Source organism: Struthio camelus, chromosome 29 (genome assembly GCF_040807025.1).
Source record: "Struthio camelus isolate bStrCam1 chromosome 29, bStrCam1.hap1, whole genome shotgun sequence".
Classification (NCBI taxonomy): domain Eukaryota; kingdom Metazoa; phylum Chordata; class Aves; order Struthioniformes; family Struthionidae; genus Struthio; species Struthio camelus.
Window position 1 is genome coordinate 308,250 of NC_090970.1, and position 26,646 is coordinate 334,895.

General features: G+C 65.0%; 2 protein-coding genes across 2 annotated transcripts; one reads left to right on the plus strand and one right to left on the minus strand.

The window, feature by feature from the left end:
• Nucleotides 1–886: 886 nt before the first annotated feature.
• On the plus strand, nucleotides 887–19,623 carry LOC104147303 (myosin-6). The gene is made up of 41 exons (XM_068921681.1): nucleotides 887–912; nucleotides 2,011–2,046; nucleotides 3,009–3,210; nucleotides 4,502–4,645; nucleotides 5,238–5,394; nucleotides 5,904–5,931; nucleotides 6,030–6,138; nucleotides 6,235–6,327; nucleotides 6,424–6,487; nucleotides 6,975–7,073; nucleotides 7,255–7,358; nucleotides 8,024–8,162; nucleotides 8,253–8,371; nucleotides 8,468–8,617; nucleotides 8,934–9,104; nucleotides 9,244–9,553; nucleotides 9,723–9,796; nucleotides 9,950–10,037; nucleotides 10,132–10,249; nucleotides 10,346–10,469; nucleotides 10,833–10,969; nucleotides 11,090–11,216; nucleotides 11,365–11,493; nucleotides 11,625–11,867; nucleotides 12,040–12,216; nucleotides 12,322–12,467; nucleotides 12,550–12,640; nucleotides 13,422–13,811; nucleotides 13,921–14,047; nucleotides 14,125–14,243; nucleotides 14,809–15,005; nucleotides 15,314–15,497; nucleotides 15,614–15,779; nucleotides 15,859–15,983; nucleotides 16,054–16,362; nucleotides 16,446–16,649; nucleotides 16,895–17,020; nucleotides 17,131–17,406; nucleotides 18,091–18,186; nucleotides 19,261–19,395; nucleotides 19,475–19,623. The coding sequence occupies exons 3-41, from the start codon at nucleotides 3,010–3,012 to the stop codon at nucleotides 19,493–19,495; spliced, it is 5,817 nt and encodes a 1,938-aa protein (XP_068777782.1). The 5' UTR covers nucleotides 887–912; nucleotides 2,011–2,046; nucleotide 3,009; the 3' UTR covers nucleotides 19,496–19,623.
• Nucleotides 19,624–20,430: 807 nt separating this feature from the next.
• CMTM5 (CKLF like MARVEL transmembrane domain containing 5) lies at nucleotides 20,431–24,542 on the minus strand. Its single transcript, XM_068921705.1, has 4 exons — nucleotides 24,409–24,542; nucleotides 21,414–21,509; nucleotides 21,239–21,323; nucleotides 20,431–20,472 (listed from the first exon to the last, which is right to left on the minus strand). Exons 1-4 carry the CDS (start codon nucleotides 24,487–24,489, stop codon nucleotides 20,450–20,452), a joined length of 285 nt encoding a protein of 94 aa, XP_068777806.1. The 5' UTR covers nucleotides 24,490–24,542; the 3' UTR covers nucleotides 20,431–20,449.
• Between the last annotated feature and the right edge of the window lie 2,104 nt (nucleotides 24,543–26,646).

The window sequence follows — 26,646 nt, forward strand, 5'->3', positions numbered from 1 at the left end:
CAGCTCTGCCCCACAGCCCCCGCAGTTGGCGCAGGGGGCCCAGGCGTCCGGGGCCGCGTTGGCGGCTGTGTTAATCCGCAGCCTCCAGGCCGCCCGGATCCCCCCTAATCCCGGCTCCCCTGGAGCGACCCGGGGACGCCTGGGCCCCCCGGGGGCTGGGGGGGGCAGGGTCAGCCCGGACGCCTGGGCCCCTCGGTGGGGGGGGGCCATAGGGTGCAACAAGGTGAACCCGGACGCCTGGGCCCCCCTCGGTGGGGGTGCAATGGGGATGTGTGGGGCAGGACGGGTCAGCCCGGACACCTGGGCCCCCTCGGTGGGGGTGCAATGGGGATGTGTGGGGCAGGACGGGGCCAGCCCGGACGCCTGGGCCCCCTCGGTGGGGGTGCAATGGGGATGTGTGGGGCAGGACGGGGCCAGCCCCGACGCCTGGGCCCCCCCTCGGTGGGGGTGCAATGGGGATGTGTGGGGCAGGACGGGGCAGCCCGGACGCCTGGGCCCCCTCGGTGGGGGTGCAATGGGGATGTGTGGGGCAGGACGGGTCAGCCCGGACGCCTGGGCCCCCTCGGTGGGGGTGCAATGGGGATGTGTGGGGCAGGACGGGTCAGCCCGGACGCCTGGGCCCCCTCGGTGGGGGTGCAATGGGGATGTGTGGGGCAGGACGGGGTCAGCCCGGACGCCTGGGCCCCCTCGGTGGGGGTGCAATGGGGATGTGTGGGGCAGGACGGGGCCGGCCCGGACGCCTGGGCCCCCTGGGGGGTCCCGCTGCCTTCGGCCCAGGAATGCGCCGGGGGGGCCCGGGGGCCCCTCCCCCCCCCATGGCCCCTCCCAGGGGTGGGGCCGGCACCGGGGCCCCATAAAGGCGGCCGGGCGCCGTGGGGCAGGAGGTGGGTGCCGGGACCGGGGTGCGAGCGGGTGGGTCTGGGGTCTGGGGGGGGATATGGGGCAGATATAGGGGTCTGGGGGGGATATGGGGCAGATATAGGGGTCTGGGGGGGAATGGGGTGGATATGGGGCAGATATGTGGGTCTGGGGGATATGGGGGTGGATATGGGGTGGGTATGGGGGTCTGGGGGGATATGGGGCTGGGGTCTGGGGCAGATATGTGGGTCTGGGAGGGGATATGGGGCAGATATGGGGCAGATATGGGGGTCTGGGAGGGGATCTGGGGTGGATGTGGGGGTCTGGGGGGATATGGGGCAGATCTGGGGTGGAGCTGGGGGTCTGGGGGGGATATGGGGCGGATGTGGGGCAGATATGGGGGTCTGGGGGGATATGGGGTGGATGTGGGGGTCTGGGAGGGATATGGGGCAGATATAGGGGTCTGGGAGGGGATATGGGGCAGATCTGGGGGGGATATGGGGCAGATGTGGGGCAGATCTGGGGGTCTGGGGGGGGATATGGGGCGGATATGTGGGTCCGGGGGGGCTATGGGGTGGATGTGGGGCAGATCTGGGGTCTGGGTGGGGGATATGGGGCGGATATGTGGGTCCAGGGGGGCTATGGGGTGGATGTGGGGCAGATCTGGGGGTCTGGGGGGGGATATGGGGCGGATATGTGGGTCCAGGGGGGCTATGGGGTGGATGTGGGGCAGATCTGGGGGTCTGGGGGGGGATATGGGGCGGATATGTGGGTCCGGGGGGGCTATGGGGTGGATGTGGGGCAGATCTGGGGGTCTGGGTGGGGGATATGGGGCGGATGTGGGGGTCCAGGGGGGCTATGGGGCAGATGTGGGGCAGATCTGGGGGTCTGGGGGGGGATATGGGGCGGATATGTGGGTCCAGGGGGGCTATGGGGTGGATGTGGGGCAGATCTGGGGGTCTGGGGGGGGATCTGGGGCGGATGTGGGGGTCCGGGGGGGCTATGGGGCAGATGTGGGGCAGATCTGGGGGTCTGGGGGGGGATCTGGGGCGGATGTGGGGGTCCGGGGGGGCTATGGGGCAGATCTGGGGGGGTCCGGGGGGGCTATGTGGGTCCGGGAGGCCCCTCAGCGCCCCCACGGCCGCCCCACAGCTCCGACCAGCTCCCACGCGGGACCCCGAGCGGCAGGTGTGGGGCGGCGGGCGGCTCGCGGGGGGCGCGCTTGGCGTTTTGGGGTGAATCCGGGTGGTTTTGGGGTCGATCTGGGCGGTTTTGGGGGTCCACCCGGTCGTTATTTTGGGGGTGACCGGGGCATTTTGGGGGGGGTCGATCCGGGTGTTTTGGGGAGGGGTCGTACTTGACATTCTTGGGGTCGATCTGGGCATTCTTGGGGTCGATCTGGGCATTTTTGGGGTCGATGTGGGTAGTTTTGGGGTCGATGTGGGTAGTTTTGGGGGGGTCGCTCTTGGCATTCTTGGGGTCGATCTGGGCATTTTTGGGGTCGATGTGGGTAGTTTTGGGGTCGCTCTTGGCATTCTTGGGGTCGATCTGGGCATTTTTGGGGTCGATGTGGGTAGTTTTGGGGGGGGTCGTTCTTGGCATTCTTGGGGTCGATCTGGGCATTTTTGGGGGTCGATCCGGGTAGTTTTGGGGTCAAGAGGGATAGTTTTTTGGGGGGGGGTCGCTCTTGGCGTTCTTGGGGTCGATCTGGGCATTTTGAGGTCGATCTGGGTAGTTTTGGGGTCGATCTGGGTAGTTTTGGGGGGGTCGATCTGGACATTTTTGGGGTCGATCTGGGCATTTTTGGGGTCGATGTGGGTAGTTTTGGGGTCGCTCTTGGCATTCTTGGGGTCGATCTGGGCATTTTTGGGGTCGATGTGGGTAGTTTTGGGGGGGTCGCTCTTGACATTCTTGGGGTCGATCTGGGCATTCTTGGGGTCGATCTGGGTAGTTTTGGGGGGGTCGCTCTTGACATTCTTGGGGTCGATCTGGGCATTTTGAGGTCGATCTTGACTTCTTTTGGAGGGCGAGACCGATGCGGCTGTCTTTTGGGGGGCGGAGGGGTCGATCCGAACTCTATTTCGGGGCCCGGCGGGGCGGTTTTGAGGGGGTTGGGGCCGGAGGCTGACGCGGGGGCCGGCCGGCGGCAGGATGGGGGACGCGCAGATGGCCGAGTTCGGGGCGGCCGCCCCGTTCCTGCGCAAGTCGGAGAAGGAGCGGCTGGAGGCCCAGACGCGGCCCTTCGACCTCCGGGCCGAGTGCTTCGTCCCCGACGACAAGGAGGAGTTCGTCAAGGCCCGCGTGGTGGCCCGCGACGGCGCCGCCGTCACCGTCCACACCGAGCACGGCAAGGTGGGGCGGGGGGTCCTGGAGGGGGGAGGAGGTGGTGGTGCTGGTGGTGGTGGGACTGGGAGGAGCTGGGGTACAAGAGGGTGGTGGGACTGGGGTGCAATGGGGTGATGGGGCTGGAGGAGCTGGGATGCATTGGGGTGGTGGGACTGGGATGCAATGGGGTGATGGGGCTGGAGGAGCTGGGGTGCAATGGGGTGGTGGGACTGGGGTGCAATGGGGTGATGGGATTGGAAGGAGCTGGGGTGCAATGGGGTGCTGGGACTGGGGTGCAATGGGGTGATGGGATTGGAAGGAGCTGGGGTGCAATGGGGTGATGGGGCTGGAGGAGCTGGGATGCATTGGGGTGGTGGGACTGGGATGCAATGGGGTGATGGGATTGGAAGGAACTGGGATGCAATGGGGTGATGGGGCTGGAGGAGGTGGGATGCAATGGGGTGGTGGGACTGGGGTGCAATGGGGTGATGGGATTGGAAGGAGCTGGGGTGCAATGGGGTGATGGGGCTGGAGGAGGTGGGGTGCAATGGGGTGGTGGGACTGGGGTGCAATGGGGTGATGGGATTGGAAGGAGCTGGGGTGCAATGGGGTGATGGGGCTGGAGGAGCTGGGGTGCAATGGGGTGGTGGGACTGGGGTGCAATGGGGTGATGGGATTGGAGGAACTGGGGTGCAATGGGGTGATGGGGCTGGAGGAGGTGGGGGGTGCAATGGGGTGGTGGGACTGGGGTGCAATGGGGTGATGGGGCTGGAGGAGCTGGGGGGTGCAATGGGGTGGTGGGACTGGGGTGCAATGGGGTGATGGGATTGGAAGGAACTGGGGTGAAATGGGGTGGTGGGATTGAGGTGCAATGGGGTGATGGGGCTGGAGGAACTGGGGTGTAATGGGACTGGAGGAGCTGGGGTGCAATGGGGTGGTGGGATTTGGGGCATAATGGGGTGATGGGATTGGGGTGCAATGGGGTGATGGGGCCAGGAGGAACTAGGGTGCAATGGGGGGGTTAATGGGACTGGGAGGAGCTGGGGTGCAATGGGGTGATGGTACTGGGGTGCAATGGGATGATGGGACTAGAGGAACTGGGGAGCAATGGGGTGATGGGACTGGAGGAGCTGGGCTGCAATGGGACTGGAGGAACTGGGCTGCAATGGGGTGGCAAAACTGGGAGGAACTGGGGTGCAATGGGGTGATGGGACTGGAGGAACCGGGCTGTAATGGGTTAATGGGACTGGGAGAACTGGGAAGAACCTGCCCCCCCACCCCACGCTGACCCTGCCCGCCCCCCGGCGCCCCCCGGCAGACCCTGACGGTGAAGGAGGCCGACGTCCACCAGCAGAACCCGCCCAAGTTCGACAAGATCGAGGACATGGCCATGCTCACCTTCCTCCACGAGCCCGCCGTCCTCTACAACCTCAAGGACCGCTACGCCGCCTGGATGATCTACGTGAGTCCGGAGCCCCCCGGGGCACCTAGAACTGGCCATTCCTTCTCTGGAGTCCTTGGGGCACCTAGAACCTGGTTCACTGGAACCTGTGGAGTGCCTAGAACCAGCCCTCCCTTCCCTGGAGACCTTGGGGCACCTGAAAGTGGGTGTCTCTTTCCTGCAGTCCTTGGGGCACCTAGAACCAGACATCCCTTCCCTGGAGACCTTGGGGTGCCTAGAACCGATCCTCCCTTCCCTGGAGACCTTGGGGCACCTGAAAGTGGGTGTCTCTTTCCTGCAGTCCTTGGGGCGCCTAGAACCAGACATCCCATCCCTGGAGACCTTGGGGTGCCTAGAACTGATCCTCCATTCCCTGGAGTTCTTGGGGCACCTAGAACTGGGTGACCCTTCCTCATTGGCCCTTGGGGCACCTAGAACCAGCTGATCCTTCCCCGGAGCCCTTGGGGCACCTAGGACTAGGTGACCTTCCCCCAGAGCCCTTGGGGCACCTAGATGACCTTCCCTGGAGCTCTTGGGGCACCTAGAACAGGGCACCTCCTTGTCGGTCCCTCGAGAGGGGGACAACCCGTTCTCGCTCTGCCCCCCTGCGCAGACCTACTCGGGGCTCTTCTGCGTGACGGTCAACCCCTACAAGTGGCTGCCCGTCTACAACGCCGAGGTGGTGGCCGCCTACCGGGGCAAGAAGCGGAGCGAAGCTCCTCCCCACATCTTCTCCATCTCCGACAACGCCTACCAGTCCATGCTCACGGGTAGGGCCCCAAATCTAGAACCAGCCCCCTAAAACAGGCCCTTGAAGCTGGTCCTGGGCTGGGGCAGATGGGGGACGATGAACTAAGGTCCTGAATCCCCAAGCTGAGATCCGGAACCCCAGGTCAAGAACCAGGGGAAAAAAAGACCAAGGCTGGAGAAGCGAGCTCCAGATCTAGAACTTGACCCCCCCCAAATCAAGAACCTCACACCCAACACGGCAGCCCAAATCTCGAGCCTGCGCGCCCCCCCCCCCCGGATCAAGAACCCTCATGGCCACCCCCAGGACCTAGAACACGAGCCAAACCCGGCCACAACCCCCAACCAGCCCTCCCAATCCGACCCCCGACACTCCGCCATACGTTGCGTGAGCCCCCCAACTGGCCATGACCACCAACCCCACCTCGGCCCCACTGCAAAAACCTATGGGGGGGACAGGGTGGGGGGTCAACGGGACCTTGAGCCTCCCCCTACACGCCCGTCCCGTCTGAGCCACCTCCTCTCCTTGCAGACCGGGAGAACCAGTCCATCCTCATCACGTAAGTCCCCGTGCCCCATGGCGGAGGGGTCGGCCCCCCCCCCAAAAAAACCGCAACCCCCCCCCCAAGCCCCTCCTCTCACCCCGGCCCCACCTCAGCGGAGAATCCGGGGCGGGGAAGACGGTCAACACCAAGAGGGTCATCCAGTACTTCGCCAGCATCGCCGCCATCGGCGACCGCAAGAAAGAGGCGGCTAACAGCAGCAAGGTGGGTCCCGTCCCGGTTCTCCTCCCACCACCGTGGCGCTGCGAGCTTCCCCGAGCAGTGCCCCGGTCTCAGCCACCCCCACCCCACCTCCCATAGGGCACCCTGGAGGATCAAATCATCCAGGCCAACCCCGCCTTGGAGGCCTTCGGCAACGCCAAGACCGTCCGCAACGACAACTCGTCCCGATTCGTGAGCGCCGGGTGAAGGGCGATGGGGTTGGGGGGCAGGGTCCGGTGTGGGGCGGGGGGGGAGGTCCTGCCCCACCTCACGCTCCCGCCCTCGCAGGGGAAGTTCATCCGCATCCACTTCGGGGCCACCGGGAAGCTGGCGTCGGCCGACATCGAGACCTGTGAGTGGGGCTCCCTCCGCCCGCCTCCTCCTCCCGCCGTCGCTCCGTCTGGCTCCTCTTCCCACCATCCATCCATACATTCACCCATCTCTCCATCCATCCATCCCTCTGCACATCCATCCCTCCATCCAGCCCCTCTTCCCACCATCCATCCATTCCTCCATCCATACATTCGCCCATCTCTCCATCCATCCATCCCTCTGCACATCCATCCCTCCATCCAGCCCCTCTTCCCACCACCCATCTCCTCATCCCACCGTCCATCCATCCACACATTCGTCCATCTCTCCATCCATCCCTCTGCACATCCATCTCTTGGCCTGTCTCCTCTTCCCACCATCTCCTCATCCCACCATCCCACCACCCAGCCATTCCATCCATCTCTCCACTCATCCATCCCTCCACCAACCCATCTGCCCATCCCTCCCTCCGCCCTCCCACCCATCCAGCCCTCCACCTCCCTCAAACCTTTCTCCCCCTCTCCCAGACCTCCTGGAGAAGTCCCGGGTCATCTTCCAGCTCAAGGCTGAGAGGAACTACCACATCTTCTACCAGATCCTCTCCAACAAGAAGCCGGAGCTGCTCGGTGAGTCGGGCTGAGGGTCGGCACGGCACGCGGTGTCGATCTCTCTGCTCACTTTCTCCTCCTTTGGTTTCTTCACTGATTCACTCGTTCTTTCGCGCTGGTGGCAATCGAGACCGGGCCACCCCGTTGGGCCACCGTAAACACTTTCTTTCCCTCCTTCCCACCGTGTGCTGCGGAGCAGAGACGTTGCTCATCACCAACAACCCCTACGACTACAGTTACGTCTCCCAAGGGGAGGTGACTGTGGCCTCCATCGACGACTCGGAAGAGCTGATGGCCACCGACGTAAGCGGTGGGGCGGGAGCGCAGGTTTCAGGAGGAAGGAAGGGGGGCAGAAGAGAAGTCAGCTGCTGAGTGAAGGGATGGATGGATGGATGGATGGATGGATGAGTCCTTGCATGGAGATATAGCTGGAGAAGTCCTCAGATGGATAGAGGAGTCCTTAGAGGGATGGATGGAGAGGGGACTCCATGGATAGATGGATAACTCCATGGGTGGATGATGGGCTGATGCACAAGAAGGGTAGCAGGATGGATGGACGGACAGATGGATGGATGGATGGATGAGTCCTTAAGTGGATGGACAGAGACTCCACGGATGGATGGGTGACTCCATGGATGGATGGGTGATGCCATGGATGGATGGGCTGATGCATAGGAAGGGTTGCAGGATGGATGGATGGACAGATGGATGGATGAAGGAGTCCTTGGATGGAGGTACAGATGGAGGAGTCCTTGGATGGAAGGATGGATGGATGGATGACTCCATGGATGGATGGATGACTCCGTAGATGGATGGGTAACTCCATGGATGGACGGATGGGCTGATGCATAGGAAGGGCAGCAGGATGGATGGATGGACGGATGGGTGGTGGCCAGCCGACAGACGTGCCCTCAGCGTGGCGGTGGGGGAGGCCAGGCCCTGGCCTGACCCCGCCACCTGCGGTGCAGAACGCTTTCGACGTGCTGGGCTTCACCTCAGAGGAGAAGGCCGGTGTCTACAAGCTGACGGGCGCCATCATGCACTTTGGCAACATGAAGTTCAAGCAGAAGCAACGGGAGGAGCAGGCGGAGCCCGACGGCACCGAAGGTGGGGTTGGGGTGGGGGGGATGGGGTTGGGGACCTGGCAGGACGTCGGTGGGACCTGAGCATGTGTCTCCTTCACCACCACCACCACAGATGCGGACAAGTCGGCCTACCTGATGGGGCTGAACTCGGCCGACCTCCTCAAGGGGCTGTGCCACCCCCGGGTCAAGGTGGGCAACGAGTACGTCACCAAGGGGCAAAATGTCCAGCAGGTGAGGCAAGGTGGTGCATCGTTGCCCGCTCCTTCTCCTCTCCCTGGTTCCCGCTCCCCGTCCTCACCCCCTTCTCCACCCCACCGGTCCTCCCAGGTGTACTACTCCATCGGGGCCCTGGCCAAGGCCGTCTACGAGAAGATGTTCAACTGGATGGTGACCAGGATCAACAACTCCCTGGAGACCAAGCAGCCGCGGCAGTACTTCATCGGTGTGCTGGACATCGCTGGCTTCGAGATCTTTGACGTAAGAAGGCCCCGGGGCGGGGGGGCCAGGGGGTCCCTGTGGGGCAGCCCAGTCTAGGGGTGCTGCCTTGGTCCTTGGGTTGGTCCACCTGGCTGCTGGGTCGACCTCCTTAAGAGCTGTGTTGACCTTGGGGGCACACGTGGCCCTGCTGGGCATTGAGTTGACCCCGTTGGGTGATGGGTTGATGACCCTGTTGATCCCGTTGGGCGTCAACTGGGTGCCGCTGGATGCTGAGTTGACGCCGCTGGGTGCTGAGTTGACCCCGTTGCTGCCACTGAGGGTGATGTTGACCCCCGCCCTGTCTGTCCACCCCCAGTTCAACAGCTTCGAGCAGCTCTGCATCAACTTCACCAACGAGAAGCTGCAGCAGTTCTTCAACCACCACATGTTCGTGCTGGAGCAGGAGGAGTACAAGAAGGAGGGCATCGAGTGGGAGTTCATCGACTTCGGCATGGACCTGCAGGCCTGCATCGACCTCATTGAGAAGGTACCGCCTGCCCCAGGAGCTCCTGGGGTGGTCTCCTGGAGAAGGCTCCTTCCCGCTGGGACCCACCGGAGACCCCACAGGTAGCTGGTTGGGCCGCGCTGAGTCCTTTCCGTGGCCAACGAGCTCCTCCGTTGCGCAGCCCATGGGGATCATGTCCATCCTGGAGGAGGAGTGCATGTTCCCCAAGGCCACGGACATGACCTTCAAGGCCAAGCTCTTTGACAACCACCTGGGCAAGTCGGCCAACTTCGGGAAGCCACGCAACGTGAAGGGCAAGCCGGAGGCCCACTTCTCGCTCATCCACTACGCTGGCACGGTGGACTACAACATCCTCGGCTGGCTGGAGAAGAACAAGGACCCCCTCAACGAGACGGTGGTGGGCCTCTACCAGAAGTCGTCCCTCAAGCTCCTGGCCAACCTCTTCTCCAACTACGCGGGGGCCGATGCCGGTGGGTGGATGGGTGATGGGGAAAGGGATGGATGGGAGATGGGAAAGGGACAGTGATAGGTGGAGAGAGGGTGGACTGGTGGCTGGAGGAGCTGAAGGAAGAGAAGACTGGGCAGGATGGATGGAGAGATGGATGGCTGGACCCCCTCCATCCCTGCTCTTCTCCCCAGGTGGTGATGGAGGCAAGGGGAAAGGAGCCAAGAAGAAAGGTTCCTCCTTCCAGACGGTCTCAGCTCTGCACCGGGTGAGGGGTCCCACCTCCGAGGGACGTGCGGAGGGGACCTGCCGTGGGGCAGAGGGAGGAGAACCTCCCGTTGGGCACGGGGGTGGAGACCGCTGGCTCTTCCCATGGTGGGCCTCAGCCACAATCCCCCCCCGTCCCCTCCCCCACCACCAGGAGAACCTCAACAAGCTGATGACCAACCTCAAGACCACCCACCCCCACTTTGTCCGCTGCATCATCCCCAATGAGCGGAAGGCACCTGGTGAGATGGGTTGGGGGGGGCATGGGGGAGGTGACAGGGCTAGTGGGTGGGGCTAGCAGCTGAGCCCCGCCCCTTTTCGCCCCCACCCCACCAGGCGTGATGGACAACCCCCTGGTGATGCACCAGCTCCGCTGCAACGGGGTGCTGGAGGGCATCCGCATCTGCCGCAAGGGCTTCCCCAACCGCATCCTCTACGGGGACTTCCGCCAGCGGTAGGTGGGACGCGGCCGGGGTCGGGGGGGGAGGGGAGTGGGACGCCCCGCCCGGCCGGGGCTGATTTTTGGGGCGTTTCCCCCTCGTTTCTCCAGCTACCGCATCCTGAACCCCGCCGCCATCCCCGAGGGGCAGTTCATCGACAGCCGCAAGGGCGCCGAGAAGCTCCTGGGTTCCCTCGACATCGACCACAACCAGTACAAGTTTGGGCACACCAAGGTGAGGGGTGGGGGGGCGGGGCCATGGAGGTGGTGGGAGGGGCCAGTGGGGCTGGGTGAAAGGGGGGCAAGAGAAGGTGAAGGGCTTGTGCAGGCCAAGGAGGTGGGACCCGGATGTGTGGTCTCCATTCCCCATAGTCCCATCATCTGCCCATCTACAGACCCGTCCATCCATCCATCTGTTCCTCCATCCATCCCTCCATCCATCCATCAACCAACCCTCCATCCCTCCATCTATCCATCCATCCCTCCATCGAGCCATCTCCTTTGACCCCTCCACCCGTCAGCCCTTCCACCCAACCCCCGCTACCCCCAATGGCCCTTCCCACCACCTTGCTCCTCACCGCCTCCTTCCCTCCACCAGGTCTTCTTCAAGGCCGGGCTGCTGGGCCACCTAGAGGAGATGCGGGATGAGCGCCTCTCCCGCATCATCACCCGCATCCAGGCCCAGGCCCGGGGGCAGCTCATGCGCATCGAGTTCAAGAAGATCCTGGAGCGCCGGTGAGACGGGGTGGGGACGGCTCATCCTCCTTGGGGAGGAGGCTCCAGGTCCCCGGGGCTGGGCCAGGGGCGTGGGAGAGCTGCTCCGGCACAGCAGCATCTCGGTGTCCCCCACTGTAGGGACGCACTGCTGGTGATTCAGTGGAACATCCGGGCCTTCATGGGGGTGAAGAACTGGCCCTGGATGAAGCTCTACTTCAAGATCAAGCCCCTGCTGAAGAGCGCCGAGACGGAGAAGGAGATGCAGGTGGGAGGACGGGTGATGGGACAGGTGGGGTGACCTCAGACCTGTTGAGGACCTGGATGGGACGGATGGGTGGGTGGAGAAGGACAAATGGCGTCGGTCCACCCGCCCCGGATGGACACCGCTACGTTGGGTTTGGGGTCCGGTGCAGACCATGAAGGAGGAGTTCGGGCGGCTGAAGGAAGCCCTGGAGAAGTCGGAGACGCGGCGGAAGGAGCTGGAGGAGAAGATGGTCTCTCTGCTGCAGGAGAAGAACGATCTCCAGCTGCAAGTGCAGGCCGTGAGTGAAGCTCCCTCTGCCCCAGACCATGTCCGGGGGTGGGAGGGGAAATGGCTCACAAGCCCTCCACCCACCCCTGGGGTGCTGCTGCCTCCAACGCTGCCCTGACGCTCCTTCCTGCCCACGCACAGGAGCAGGACAACCTCAATGATGCCGAGGAGCGCTGCGACCAGCTGATCAAGAACAAGATCCAGCTGGAGGCCAAGGTGAAGGAGCTCACGGAGCGCCTGGAGGACGAGGAGGAGATGAACGCCGAGCTCACGGCCAAGAAGAGGAAGCTGGAGGACGAGTGCTCGGAACTCAAGAAGGACATTGATGACCTGGAGCTGACGCTGGCCAAGGTGGAGAAGGAGAAACACGCCACGGAGAACAAGGTGAGGGCAGGGGAAAGACCTTTACTCCAAGCCGAGGGTTGAGGAGGCCTAAAGCTGCTTGGGGTCTAGGGGCCTCGTTGGCTTGGCCAAGAACAAGAACAAGCCTCCCTCTCTGCCCTGCCTTGGGCACCAAGCTGGTGGCCTCCCACCCCGGACGTTTCTCCCCACGCAGGTCAAGAACCTCACAGAGGAGATGGCCGGGCTGGACGAGATCATCGCCAAGCTGACGAAGGAGAAGAAGGCCCTGCAAGAGTCCCACCAGCAAGCGCTGGACGACCTGCAGGCAGAAGAAGACAAGGTCAACACCTTGACCAAGGCCAAAGTGAAGCTGGAGCAGCAGGCGGATGACGTGAGTATGGGTTGGTGCCACCGTGGGTGCTGTTTTGGCCACTGAGGAGCTTCCTGCCGCAGAGGTGACCAGGGCCTGGGGTTTCTCCTCCTTTTTTCCTTGCAGCTTGAAGGGTCCCTGGAGCAGGAGAAGAAGATCCGGATGGACCTGGAACGGGCCAAGCGGAAGCTGGAAGGTGACTTGAAACTCACCCAAGAGAACATCATGGACCTGGAGAACGACAAGCAGCAGCTGGAGGAGAAGCTCAAAAAGTGAGGCCGGACCTTCCTCCCCAGTCTGACGCAGTCCAGGGTCCAAGGTGGAGACATCAATTCTCTCCACATCTCTCGGCAGGAAAGAGTTTGAGATCCACCAGCAGAACAGCAAGATCGAGGATGAACAAGCGCTGGCCCTGCAGCTCCAGAAGAAGATGAAAGAGCTGCAGGTGAGGACCCACCTCCAGCCCCAGAGGTCTTGGAGGAGAGACCCAGCTCTGAAACAAGCGGCGCTAACATCCGGCACGGGGTCTCTCCCGGCACTCTAGAGCAAAGGGTGCTCTAGGACAAAACTCGGATGCGAGCTGAGGATGGTCTACCAAGCCTAGACCCAATCTAGAGCCAAGATAAACTATGTCCCGCTCTCTGTCCCCAGGGTTAGGTGGGGAGAGGCTGGGTTGAAATGAGCCCATGTCCAGCAGTCTCACGTTGGGTGGGTTGGTCAAAGGGCAGTTGGGTTGGCCTGGACGGCCTCCAAAGAGACCGATGCCAAGCCAGGCTTGGGTTCAGAAGAGAGATTTCAAGGCAGCTTGAGCTGAGGCGCTTTATCTAAAAAGCGGAAGAGTTGGTGGGAACGGTCGAGCTAAACAACCTCATGAGCTGAGCCAATGAGTCTCCATGCAGCCAGTCTGGGATGGGGTGAATAGATCGATGTGACTGACCTGCAGCTCGGAAGGGCTGGCCAGGAAGCAAAGACCAGTTTAAGGTGGTGATGGCGCTGGATCATGTTAGGCTGGGGAGTCTCCAAGTGGTTGGGATGAGTCAGGCCGAAGAGTCTCCAGCTGGTTGGGTTGGGTTGAGTTGCACTGAGGAGTCTCCAGTGGGTTGGGTTGGGTTGAGTTGAGCTGGAGAATCTCCAGCTGGTGGGGATGAGTTGCACCAAAGAGTCTCCAACTGGTTGAGTTGGGTTGAGTCAAGCCTGACGACGGTGTCTCCGTGCCCGGGCCGCAGGCGCGGATCGAGGAGCTGGAGGAAGAGCTGGAGGCGGAGCGCACGGGGCGGGCCAAGGTGGAGAAGCTGCGCTCGGAGCTGTCGCGGGAGCTGGAGGAGATCAGCGAGCGGCTGGAGGAGGCGGGCGGCGCCACCTCGGTGCAGATCGAGCTCAACAAGAAGCGGGAGGCCGAGTTCCAGAAGATGCGGCGCGACCTGGAGGAGGCCACGCTGCAGCACGAGGCCACGGCCGCCACGCTGCGCAAGAAGCACGCCGACAGCGTGGCCGAGCTCGGCGAGCAGATCGACAACCTGCAGCGCGTCAAGCAGAAGCTGGAGAAGGAGAAGAGCGAGCTCAAGCTGGAGCTGGACGACGTCAGCGCCAGCATGGAGCAGCTCATCAAGGCCAAGGTTGGGGGTGGGGCTTGGCCTGCTGGGGGGCGGGCCCGAGCTGGAAAGGAGGACATCGTCCCCATGGCCTGCTTTGTCCCTCCCCTCGCCCCATCCTCTGCTCCACCAGGTGGGCATGGAGAAGGTGTCCCGCAGCCTGGAGGACCAGGCGGCCGAGCACCGGGCCAAGCTGGAGGAGATGCAGCGAGCCCTCAATGACACCAGCACCCAGCGGGCCAAGCTCCAGACCGAGAACGGTGGGACCCCCCACCGGCAGACCCGCCACCCTGATCCACCTGCTCCCCATCCCTAAAGCCCTGCCCTACCTCTGCAGGAGAGCTGTCCCGCCAGCTGGAGGAGAAGGAGGCCCTCATCTCTCAGCTCACCCGGGGCAAGCAGTCGTACACCCAGCAGATGGAGGACCTCAAGAGGCAGCTGGAGGAGGAAGCAAAGGTGAGGTCTGTGGGTGGGCAAAAAGCCACTGGGCTGGGCTGAGCGGGTCAAGCTCAAGGGGGATGGGTTGGGAGAGTGGGTCTAAAGGTGATGAGGTTGGATTGGACCAGGTGAAGGGCTGGGGTGGGCTGGGCTGGGAGGGTGGATCTAGGACCACTTAAGTTGGGTTAGACGGTCTAAAGGAGTTTGGGTTGGGTTGATCTAAAGGAGGTTGGGTTGATCTCATGGCGGTTGAGTTGGACGATCTAAATGCAGTTGGGTTGGGTTGGACTTAAAGAGGTTGGGTTGGTTTAAAGGAGGTTGGGTTGATCTCATGGTGCTTGGGTTGGGTTGATCTAAATGCAGTTGGGTTGGGTTGATCTTAAGAAGGCTGGGTTGGTCTAATGGAGAAAGGGTGGGCTGGTCTAATGGAGAAAGAGTAGGTTGGTCTAAAGGAGGTCGGGTTGACCTAATGGAGGCTGAGTTGGGCTGAGGAGAGCAACACCACCACTTACCGAGTTGGAGGACGCCGAGCCGGGCCAGGGTGACATGGGCCCCCCGGCCCTGCCTTCTCCTCACCCCCCAGGCGAAGAACGCGCTGGCCCACGCCCTCCAGTCGGCCCGGCACGACTGCGACCTGCTGCGGGAGCAGTACGAGGAGGAGACGGAGGCCAAGGCCGAGCTCCAGCGTGCCCTGTCCAAGGCCAACTCCGAGGTGGCCCAGTGGAGGACCAAGTACGAGACGGATGCCATCCAGCGCACCGAGGAGCTGGAGGAGGCCAAGTGAGTCGCCGCCCGCCCTCCCCTCCTCACCACCAGCCCCGGGAGACAGAACGGGAAGACTCAGCACTGTGGGGCTATCCCACACGCCCGGGCCACTCCTATGGGTCAACCGGGAACGATGGGGAGGCGAGACTGGAGGTCTCTAGAGGGGTCTAGAACCCACAAAGCAGCTGAGAAGGAGCAACACCTTGGCTTCCTTTTGGGTGGAAGAAGGCACAAGTGGGTCCCACTGCTGCATGGGTCACCAAAGGTGAAGCTGTTGGTTGTCCCCGTCCCCCGGCTTCCTCCTATCCTCTCTTGGCTGGCAGGAAGAAGCTGGCGCAGCGGCTGCAGGAGGCCGAGGAGGCGGTGGAGGCGGTGAACGCCAAGTGCTCCTCGCTGGAGAAGACCAAGCACCGGCTGCAGAACGAGATCGAGGACCTGATGGTGGACGTGGAGCGGTCGAACGCGGCGGCCGCCGCACTGGATAAGAAGCAGAGGAACTTCGACAAGGTGGGCGCAGCGGGGCGGTGGGGGGGGCACGGCCAGGCGGGACAGCAGTGGGGTTGAGGGGCAACCTGGACATCCGGGGACGCTTTGCCCTCATCCCCACCCGCTGCCGTGCCCAGATCCTGGCGGAGTGGAAGCAGAAGTTTGAGGAGTCGCAGACGGAGCTGGAGGCGTCGCAGAAGGAGGCCCGCTCCCTCAGCACCGAGCTCTTCAAGCTCAAGAACGCCTACGAGGAGTCGCTCGAGCACCTGGAGACCTTCAAGCGGGAGAACAAGAACCTCCAAGGTGAGGGTGGGCGTGCACAGACCTCCCCGGAGTCCCCCGGCCTCCTGCCCCAGGGCCTGACGGGCTCTCGGCCCCGCAGAGGAGATCTCGGACCTGACGGAGCAGCTGGGCGCCAGCCACAAGACCATCCACGAGCTGGAGAAGGTCCGGAAGCAGCTGGACGCTGAGAAGCTGGAGCTGCAAGCAGCGCTGGAGGAGGCCGAGGTGCCGTGTCCCCCACGTCCCGCCGTGTCCTCTTGATGCTTTTCGTGCTCCTCACATCTGTCCTCTGCAGGCGTCGCTGGAGCACGAGGAGGGGAAGATCCTGCGGGCCCAGCTGGAGTTCAACCAGGTCAAGGCGGACTACGAGCGCAAGCTGGCCGAGAAGGACGAGGAGATGGAGCAGGCCAAGAGGAACCACCTGCGGGTGGTGGACTCGCTGCAGACCTCCCTGGACGCCGAGACGCGGAGCCGCAACGAGGCGCTGCGGCTCAAGAAGAAGATGGAGGGCGACCTCAACGAGATGGAGATCCAGCTCAGCCACGCCAACCGCCTCGCTGCCGAGGCCCAGTCCCACCTCAAGGCGGCCCAGACTCACCTGAAGGTCGGGGGCGGGGAAGGGGGCGGGTGTGAACCCTCCCACTGTGGGGCGCCGCCAGCTGAGGATGGGCCTGCTTGTCCCACCAGGACACCCAGCTGCAGCTGGATGACGTGGTGCGGGCCAACGAGGACCTGAAGGAGAACATCGCCATCGTGGAGCGCAGGAACAACCTGCTGCAGTCGGAGCTGGAGGAGCTGCGGGCCGTGGTGGAGCAGACGGAGCGGGCCCGGAAGCTGGCCGAGCAGGAGCTGATCGAGGCCAGCGAGCGGGTCCAGCTCCTCCACTCGCAGGTGGGATGTGAAGGCCTCCTAGGAGGGTCATCACCCCCAGCCAGGGATGCTAGAACCCTGCCGAGGGCAGAGCATAGGCTACTTGCATGTTGAGCTACCTAGAACCTCACCCCCATCCAGGGACACTTGGACCTGGTGGAGAGCGCGGGCTCCGTCCAAGTCCCTTCCCTCGGTGCTACAGGGCTGGATAAAGATGGGGCGGGAGTCCTGTGGCCGTGTCCTGAGATCTTCTCTCCCCGCTCTAGAACACCAGCCTCATCAACCAGAAGAAGAAGATGGAGGTTGACATCTCCCAGCTGCAGACGGAGGTGGAAGAGGCCATCCAGGAGTGCCGGAACGCCGAGGAGAAGGCCAAGAAAGCCATCACGGACGTGCGTGCCGCCCCAGGCCCGACAGAGGGGATCTGGGTCATTGAGTCATCTAGAACAGCTCTCTAGAGGATCTTTCTAGAGTCACCTAGAACATCTCTCTCCACGGGCAGGCGGCCATGATGGCGGAGGAGCTGAAGAAGGAGCAGGACACGAGCGCCCACCTGGAGCGCATGAAGAAGAACATGGAGCAGACCATCAAGGACCTGCAGCTGCGGCTGGACGAGGCCGAGCAGCTGGCCCTCAAGGGCGGCAAGAAGCAGCTGCAGAAGCTGGAGGCCCGCGTGCGGGAGCTGGAGAACGAGCTGGAGGCCGAGCAGAAGCGCAACGCCGAGAGCGTCAAGGGCCTCCGCAAGTCGGAGCGGCGCGTCAAGGAGCTCAGCTACCAGGTGAGCCTCCGTGGCATGGGAGGACCTGGACCATGGCCTCTGGCTGCCCTGATGGCCACAGCGCTGCAGTATGACCTAGAACGTGACTGAAGTGGTGTCAGTAGGGACATATGCGACCTAGAACATCACCCACTGCCGTAGTGTGACCTAGAACATGATTGAGCTGGTGGCCATAGGACCATGCATGACCTAGATCGTCACCTGCTGCCACGGTGTGTCCTAGAACGTGATTGAGCTGGTGGCCGTAGGGCCATGCGTGACCTGGATCATCAGCTACTGCCATAGCATGACCTAGAACACGATTGGCCAGAGGGACGTGAGCGTGGCTCATAGCGTCACCTGAAACGCCGCCTTCCAGGCGATAAGGGCCAAGACTCCCATCATCCCCTGGGTCATTGTGTGACCCGGGGCGTCCCCACCTCGTCTCCTCCATGGCAGGGTGGAGCTGCTCCAATCTCCAGCCACCGGGTTCCTGGCCGCCCCAGATCCTCCCGCTTTGCCCCCACCACCTGCCCCTGTGTAGGCTTCCATACTGGCTGCCCGGGCAGGGAAACTGAGGCACGGTGAGGGTCCAGAGTTGAGGAGGGGACTTGTTTCTGGGGTGCTCCCACCCAACCCTGCACCCAGGGCTGGTCCCATGAGCCCAGCGGCATGTCCCCAGCCCCATCTATCCCCTCCCCACAGACGGAGGAAGACAAGAAGAACTTGCTGCGGCTCCAGGACCTGGTGGACAAGCTGCAGATGAAAGTCAAGGCCTACAAGCGGCAGGCGGAGGAGGCGGTGGGTGCCTGGCCCTCACCCAGGAGTGGGGATGGAAAGCTGGGGTGGGAGACGGATGGACAGTTGGGTCATAAAGGGGTGGTTGGATGGATGGATGGATGACTGGCTGGACGGAAGGGCAGATGGGTGAATGGATGATGGGGTGGATGGATAGATGGATGGATGGTGAAATAAGAAGGATGGGGAGATGGATGGATGGATGTCGGGATGGATGGAAGAATAAGAGCAGATGGATGGATGAATGGATGAAGAGATGAATGGATGGATGATGGGATGGAAGACTAAGAAGGACAGAGAGATGGATGGATGGATGATGGGATGGATGGATGGATGGATGATGGGATGGATGGATGGATGGATGGGATGGATGGGATGGATGGATGGATGATGGAATGGATGGATGGATGACTGGATGATGGGATGGATGGATGGATGATTGGATGGATGGATGGGATGGATGGATGGATGATTGGATGGATGATGGGATGGATGGATGGATGGATGATGGGATGGATGATGGGATGGATGGATGGATGAGATGGATGGATGGATGGATGGATGATGGGATGGATGATGGGATGGATGGATGGATGAGATGGATGGATGGTTGGATGGATGATGGGGTGGACAGATGGGTAGGTGGATGGATGAAGAGAGGGATGGATGGATGATGGGATGGAAGACTAAGAAGGACAGAGAGATGGATGGATGGATGATGGGATGGATGGATGGGATGGATGGATGATGGGATGGATGGATGGATGATTGGATGACGGGATGGATGGATGATGGGATGGATGGATGGGATGGATGGATGATGGGATGGATGGATGGATGATTGGATGACGGGATGGATGGGATGGATGGATGGATGATTGGATGGATGGATGGATGATGGGATGGATGATGGGATGGATGGATGGATGAGATGGATGGATGGATGGATGGATGATGGGGTGGACAGATGGGTAGGTGGATGGATGAAGAGATGGATGGATGGCGGGATGGACGGAAGAAAGAGGGGGGACCTGCCCGCTGACGCCGTCCCCCCGCCCCGTCCCCCCGACCCCGCAGGAGGAGCAGGCCAACACCAACCTGGCCAAGTTCCGCAAGGCCCAGCACGAGCTGGACGAGGCCGAGGAGCGCGCCGACATGGCCGAGGCCCAGGTCAACAAGCTGCGGGCCCGCAGCCGCGACGTCGGCGCCAAGGTGGGTCCCGCGGCCGCCCCACGGCCTGCCCCACGGCTGCCCCACAGCCGCCTCCTCACCCCTTCTCCCTCCTCCCCAGAAGCTGCACGACGAGGAGTGACCCATCCCGAGGCCACCACCAGAGACCTTCTCCACCCACTCCACACCCCCCCCCCGCCCAAGACGGGGCCTAACGAAGTAGAAGCAGTAATTAATAAAGACAAACGGCACCTCTAGCACCTTCCAGAGAGCCCAGGCGTCCGGGAGAGCCTCCACCCCTGTCCTTCCTTGGCCTGGGGGGCGACCCAGGCACCCGGGACCCATCCCCACCCATGCCTGGAGGGGCCCAGGCATCTGGGACCCATCCCCACCAGCGCCTGGAGGGGCCCAGGCGTTCGGGACCCATCTCCACCCATGACTGGAAGGGCCCAGGTGTCCGGGACCCATCTCCACCAGTGCCTGGAGGGGCCCAGGTGTCCGGGACCCATCCCCACCAGCGCCTGGAGGGGCCCAGGTGTCCGGGACCCATCCCCACTCATGACTGGAAGGGCCCAGGTGTCCGGGACCCATCCCCACTCATGACTGGAGGGGCCCAGGTGTCCGGGACCCATCCCCACTCATGACTGGAGGGGCCCAGGTGTCCGGGACCCATCTCCACCAGTGCCTGGAGGGGCCCAGGCGTTCGGGACCCATCTCCACCCATGACTGGAAGGGCCCAGGTGTCCGGGACCCATCTCCACCAGTGCCTGGAGGGGCCCAGGCGTTCGGGACCCATCTCCACCCATGACTGGAAGGGCCCAGGTGTCCGGGACCCATCCTCACTCATGACTGGAAGGGCCCAGGCGTCCGGGACCCATCTCCACCAGTGCCTGGAGGGGCCCAGGTGTCCGGGACCCATCCCCACCCATGCCTGGAGGGGCCCAGGCGTCCGGGCCCAGATGGTTCCTTTCCGTTTCACCCTTTTCCCCCCAAAAAAGCCACAATCACGGAAACTCGTCAGCCATGAAAGTGGTTTAGATCGAGCCCATGGGAACTGGGGGGGGGGGGTCGTTGGGGGGGGGGGGGGTCGTTCCGGCTACGCTGAGTCCGCGTCGGGGTCTGGAAGAGAAGAGCCAAGTTAGGAGGGGCCCAGGCGTCCTGGGGGGGCTCTGGGGCCCAGGTGTCCGGGCCAGGGGGGAAGCTATGGGGCCCGCCCCAATATGAAGGGCCCAGGTGTCCGGGTGGCTCTGGGGCCCGCCCCCAACCAAGGGGCCCAGGTGTCCGGGTGCAGGGGGCCCAGGCGTCTGGGGCAAGGGGGAAGCTATGGGGTCCGCCCCAATATGAAGGGCCCAGGTGTCCAGGTGGCTCTGGGGCCCAGGCGTCCGGGGCAAGGGGGAAGCTATGGGGCCCGCCCCAATATGAGGGGCCCAGGCGTCCGGGTGGCTCTGGGGCCCGCCCCCAACCAAGGGACCCAGGTGTCCAGGTGCAGGGGGCCCAGGCGTCCGGAGCAGGGGGAAGCTATGGGGTCCGCCCCAATATGAAGGGCCCAGGCGTCCGGGTGGCTCTGGGGCCCAGGTGTCCGGGGCAAGGGGGAAGCTATGGGGCCCGCCCCAATATGAGGGGCCCAGGCGTCCGGGTGACTCTGGGGCCCGCCCCCAACCAAGGGACCCAGGTGTCCAGGTGCAGGGGGCCCAGGCGTCCGGGGCAGGGGGAAGCTATGGGGTCCGCCCCAATATGAAGGGCCCAGGTGTCCAGGTGGCTCTGGGGCCCAGGCGTCCGGGGCAAGGGGGAAGCTATGGGGCCCGCCCCAATATGAAGGGCCCAGGCGTCCGGGTGGCTCTGGGGCCCGCCCCCAAGCGAGGGGCCCAGGCGTCCGGGCGCTCACCCCCGTCGCGGGCCGGGGCCAGCTGGGTGCGGTAGGTGACGAAGGCGTCGAAGGCGAAGAGGGCGGCCAGGACGAGGCCGAAGGTCTGGTTGGGGGGCAGAGGGGGGCGGGGCCCGGTCAGCCTGGGGGGCGGAGCCTGGCCCCACGGCGGCGGTTGGGGGGGGGGGACACTCACGAAGGTGATGGCCGCCAAGGCGTCCCGGGCGGCTGCGATGGCCGCCAGCGCCACGACGAGGAAGACGAGGGTCCCGCTGACGGCCCGGAGGAAGTCCTGGGGGGACGTGTGGGTCGGGGACGCCGTGGGGCGGAGGGGGACGCGTGGGGGTCGGGGACGCCGTGGGGGGCGGAGGGGACACGGGGGTCGGGGATGCCGTGGGGCGGAGGGGACGCCATGGGGCAGAGGGGATGCAGGGGTCGGGGATGCTGTGGGGCAGAGGGGGACGCGTGGGGGTCGGGGACGCCGTGGGGCGGAGGGGACACGGGGGTCGGGGACGCCGTGGGGTGGAGGGGGATGTGTGGGGGTCGGGGACGCCGTGGGGCGGAGGGGGATGTGTGGGGGTCGGGGACGCCGTGGGGCGGAGGGGAACGCGTGGGTCGGGGACGCCGTGGGGCGGAGGGGATGCATGGGGGGTCGGGGACGCCGTGGGGCGGAGGGGAACGCGTGGGTCGGGGACGCCGTGGGGCAGAGGGGACGCCGTGGGGCGGAGGGGACACAGGGGTCGGGGATGCCGTGGGGCAGAGGGGGACGTGTGGGTCGGGGACGCCGTGGGGCGGAGGGAGACACGGGGGGGGGGGACGCGGGGGTCCAGGGCATTGTGGGATGGAGGGGGACGTGTGGGTCGGGGACACCATGGGGCAGACAGAGACATGTGGGTCCAGGATGCCTTGGGGCAGAGGGGGACATGTGGGTCGGGGACGCCGTGGGGCGGAGGGGACCGGTGCCACGTGGGGCGACGCCGCGACGCGAGCGATGACACGAGCGGTGACACGAGCGGTGACACAAATGGTGACACAAGCGGTGACATGGTGATGACACAAGCGGTGACACCAGTGATGACACCAGCGGTGACACAAGCGGTGACACCAGCAATGACACAAGTGGTGACGTGGTGATGACACAAGCGGTGACACAACCAGTGACACAAGCGATGACACAAGCGATGACACAAGCGATGACACAAGCGATGACACAAGCGGTGACACCAGCGATGACACAAGCGGTGATGCGGTGATGACACAACCGGTGACACAAGCAATGACACAAGCAGTGACACAAACAATGACACAACCGGTGACACCAGCGGTGACACAAGCGATGACACAAGTGGTGATGTGGTGATGACACAAGCGATGACACAAGCGGTGACACCAGCGATGACACAAGCGGTGACGTGGTGATGACACAAGCGGTGACACAACCAGTGACACAAGCGGTGATGCGGTGATGACACAACCGGTGACACCAGTGATGACACCAGCGATGACACAAGCGGTGACACCAGCGATGACACAAGCGGTGACGTGGTGATGACACCAGCAATGACACCAGCGGTGACACCAGCGATGACGCAGCGATGACACGCGCGATGACACGCGCGGTGCCGGCCCGTACCAGGCAGGCGCCGTGGGGCAGGGCCGGGGGTCGGCGCAGCAGCCGCCCCCCAAGCGCGGCCGCCCCGGCCAGAGCCTGCAGCAGAGCCGGGGCCAGAGCCGGGGCCCCCGGCGGCACCAGCAGCCCCAGCAGCCCCACGGCCAGCGCCTGCGCGCCCCACACTGCCCCACAGCGCCCCACAGCGCCCCACAGCGCCCCCCACCACCCCACACTGCCCCACAGCGCCCCACAGCGCCCCCCACCGCCCCACACTGCCCCACACTGCCCCACAGCGCCCACAGCGCCCCACGGCGCCGGGGCCCCCGGCGGCACCAGCAGCCCCAGCAGCCCCACGGCCAGCGCCTGCGCGCCCCACACTGCCCCACAGCGCCCCACAGCGCCCCACGGCGCCGGGGCCCCCGGCGGCACCAGCAGCCCCAGCAGCCCCACGGCCAGCGCCTGCGCGCCCCACACTGCCCCACAGCACCCACAGCGCCCCACACCGCCCCACACTGCCCCACAGCGCCCCACACTGCCCCACAGCACCCACAGCGCCCCACACCGCCCCACACTGCCCCACAGCGCCCCACACTGCCCCACAGCGCCCCACAACGCCCACACTGCCCCACACTGCCCCACAGTGCCCCACACTGCCCCATAGCGCCCCACAGCGCCCCACAGCGCCCACAGCGCCCCACAGCGCCGGGGCCCCCGGCGGCACCAGCAGCCCCAGCAGCCCCACGGCCAGCGCCTGCGCGCCCCACACTGCCCCACAGCGCCCCACACTGCCCCACAGCGCCCCACAGCGCCCCCCACCGCCCCCCACCGCCCCACACTGCCCCACAGCGCCCCACAGCGCCCACAGCGCCAGGGGCCCCGGCGGCACCAGCAGCCCCAGCAGCCCCACAGCCAGCGCCTGCGCGCCCCACACTGCCCCACAGCGCCCCACAGCGCCCCACACTGCACCACACTGCCCCACAGCGCCCACAGTGCCCCACACCGCCCCACACTGCCCCACAGCGCCCCACAGTGCCCCACAGCGCCCCCCACCGCCCCACACTGCCCCACAGCGCCCCACACTGCCCCACAGCGCCCACACTGCCCCACACTGCCCCACAGCACCCCCACCGCCCCACAGCACCCCCCACCGCCCCACACTGCCCCACACTGCCCCACAGCGCCCCACAGCGCCCCACAGCGCCCACAGCGCCCCCCACCGCCCCACACTGCCCCACACCGCCCCCACTGCCCCACACTGCCCCACACCGCCCCACACTGCGCCATGTGCCCCATTGTGCCCCATAGCCACCCCACAGCGCCCATGGGACCCATAGCCACCCCAGAGCACCCATGGAGCCCGTTGCGCCCCATAGAAGCCATTGCACCCCACTGCGCCCCATGGCGCCCCGTAGCCGCCCTGAGCACCCCAAAGGTCCCATGGGGCCCCCTCGCCCCCCCCACCGCCCCATAGCCCTCCCGGCCCCCCACATCCCCCAGCCCCATAGCACCCCCTCGGCCCCCTCCAGCCTCCCACATCCCCCAGCCCCATAGCCCCCCACGGCCCCCCCCAGCCCCCTACCAGCTCGGCGCTCAGCAGCAGCCCCTTAGGGGTCCTCAGGACCCCCAAGTCGAAGGGGCCCGGCGCCTCCTGCTCCCCCATGGGCGCCGTGGGGCAGCGGGTGCCGTGGGGCAGCGACGGGTGCCGTGGGGCAGCGGGTGCCGTGGGGCGGCGCCGGGCGCCGTGGGGCCACGTGTCCGTCCGTCCGTCCCCCCCCGGCCGGCGCCTGGCACCGGGGGACAAAGGGGGCACTGTGCTGCCGCCGCGGGGGGGCCTGACCCACGGCGCCCGCCCGGCCTGCTGCCCCATAGCGGCCCCGGGAGCCCCTCGCTCTGCCCCCATAGCGCCCCACAGAGCCCCACTCTGCCCCATAGCACCCCCGGGAGCCCCTCGCTCTGCCCCATAGCAGCCCTGCGAGCCCCGCTCTGCCCCATAGCGCCCCACAGAGCCCCGCTCTGCCCCATAGCACCCTACAGAGCCCCTCACTCTGCCCTATAGCGGCCCTGCAAGCCCTGCTCTGCCCCATAGCACCCCCAGGAGCCTCCCACTCTGCCCCATAGCGCCCCACAGAGCCCCTCGCTCTGCCCCATAGCACCCTACAGAGCCCCTCACTCTGCCCTATAGCGGCCCTGCAAGCCCTGCTCTGCCCCATAGCGCCCCACAGAGCCCCGCTCTGCCCCATAGCACCACAGAGACCCAGGTGTCCCAGCTGGTAGATGACTGGGAGCTACTGGGAGGGACTGGGAGGCACTGGGAGGTGTCCAGACGTTACTGGGCAGCAGTGGGGGGGTAACTGGGAGCTACTGGGAGGTACTGGGAGGCACTGGGGGGGGGAACTGGGAGCTACAGGGCGGCGCTGGGGCCACTGGAGGCAACTGGGAGCCATGGTGGGGGTGACTGGGAGCCACTGGGAAGCACTGGGAGCTACTGGGAGGCACTGGGAGGTGTCCAGAAGTGACTGGGCAGCAGTGGGGGGGTGACTGGGAGCTACTGGGAAGCACTGGGACCCACTGGGAGGGGATGGGGGACAACCGGGAGGTGACTGGGAGCGACTGGGAGCGACTGGGAGCAACTGGGAGGTACTGGGAGGTGTCCAGACGTTACTGGGCGGCAGCAGGGGGGTAACTGGGAGGTACTGGGAGGCACTGGGAGGTGTCCAGACGTTACTGGGCGGCAGCAGGGGGGTAACTGGGAGGTACTGGGAGGCACTGGGAGGTGCCCAGAAGTGACTGGGCAGCAGTGGGGGGGGTGACTGGGAGCTACTGGGAGGCACTGGGAGCTACTGGGGCAAAACAAGGCTGAAACTGCCCCGGACGCCTGGGCCCCTGCCCCCCAACCCCTGCCGGGGGGAGCAGAGCATCATGGGAGCGTCGCCCCCCCCCCCCCCCCCCGGGGCCCCTTTTCGCCCGGGAACAATAAAACGGTGATGAAAAAGCAGGAAAACGGTGAATTCGGTGTCATGGCGGCCCCGAGTGGGGGGGGGGGAAATGTGGGGTCGGTCGGGTCCCGCCGTGGGTCGCAGCCCCCCATGGGGCTGTTGGGGGTCACACTGTGGGTCACAACCCCCTATGGGGCTGTTGGGGGTCACACTGTGGGTCACAGTCCCCCATGGGGCTGTCAAGCGTCCCGCCGTGGGTCACAGCCCCCAACCGCCCCCCACGGGTCCGTCAGGTCCCGCTGTGGGTCACAACCCCCATGGGGCTGTCAAGCGTCCCGCCGTGGGTCACAGCCCCCAACCACCCCCCACAGGTCCGTCAGGCCCCGTCGTGGGTCACAACCCCCCATGGGGCTGTCAAGTGTCCCGCCGTGGGTCACAACCCCCCATGGGGCTGTCAAGCGTCCCGCCGTGGGTCACAGTCCCCAACAGCCCCCCATGGGTCTGTCAGGCCCCGCCGTGGGTCACGACCCCCCCATGGGGCTGTCAAGTGTCCCACTGTGGGTCACAACCCCCATGGGGCTGTCAAGCGTCCCGCCGTGGGTCACAGTCCCCAACCGCCCCCCATGGGTCCGTCAGGTCCCGCCGTGGGTCACAACCCCCCATGGGGCTGTCAAGTGTCCCGCCGTGGGTCACAACCCCCCCCATGGGGCTGTCAAGTGTCCCGCCGTGGGTCACAACCCCCCATGGGGCTGTCAGGTCCCGCCGTGGGTCACAACCCCCCATGGGGCTGTCAAGCGTCCCGCCGTGGGTCACAGTCCCCAACAGCCCCCCATGGGTCTGTCAGGCCCCGCTGTGGGTCACGACCCCCCCATGGGGCTGTC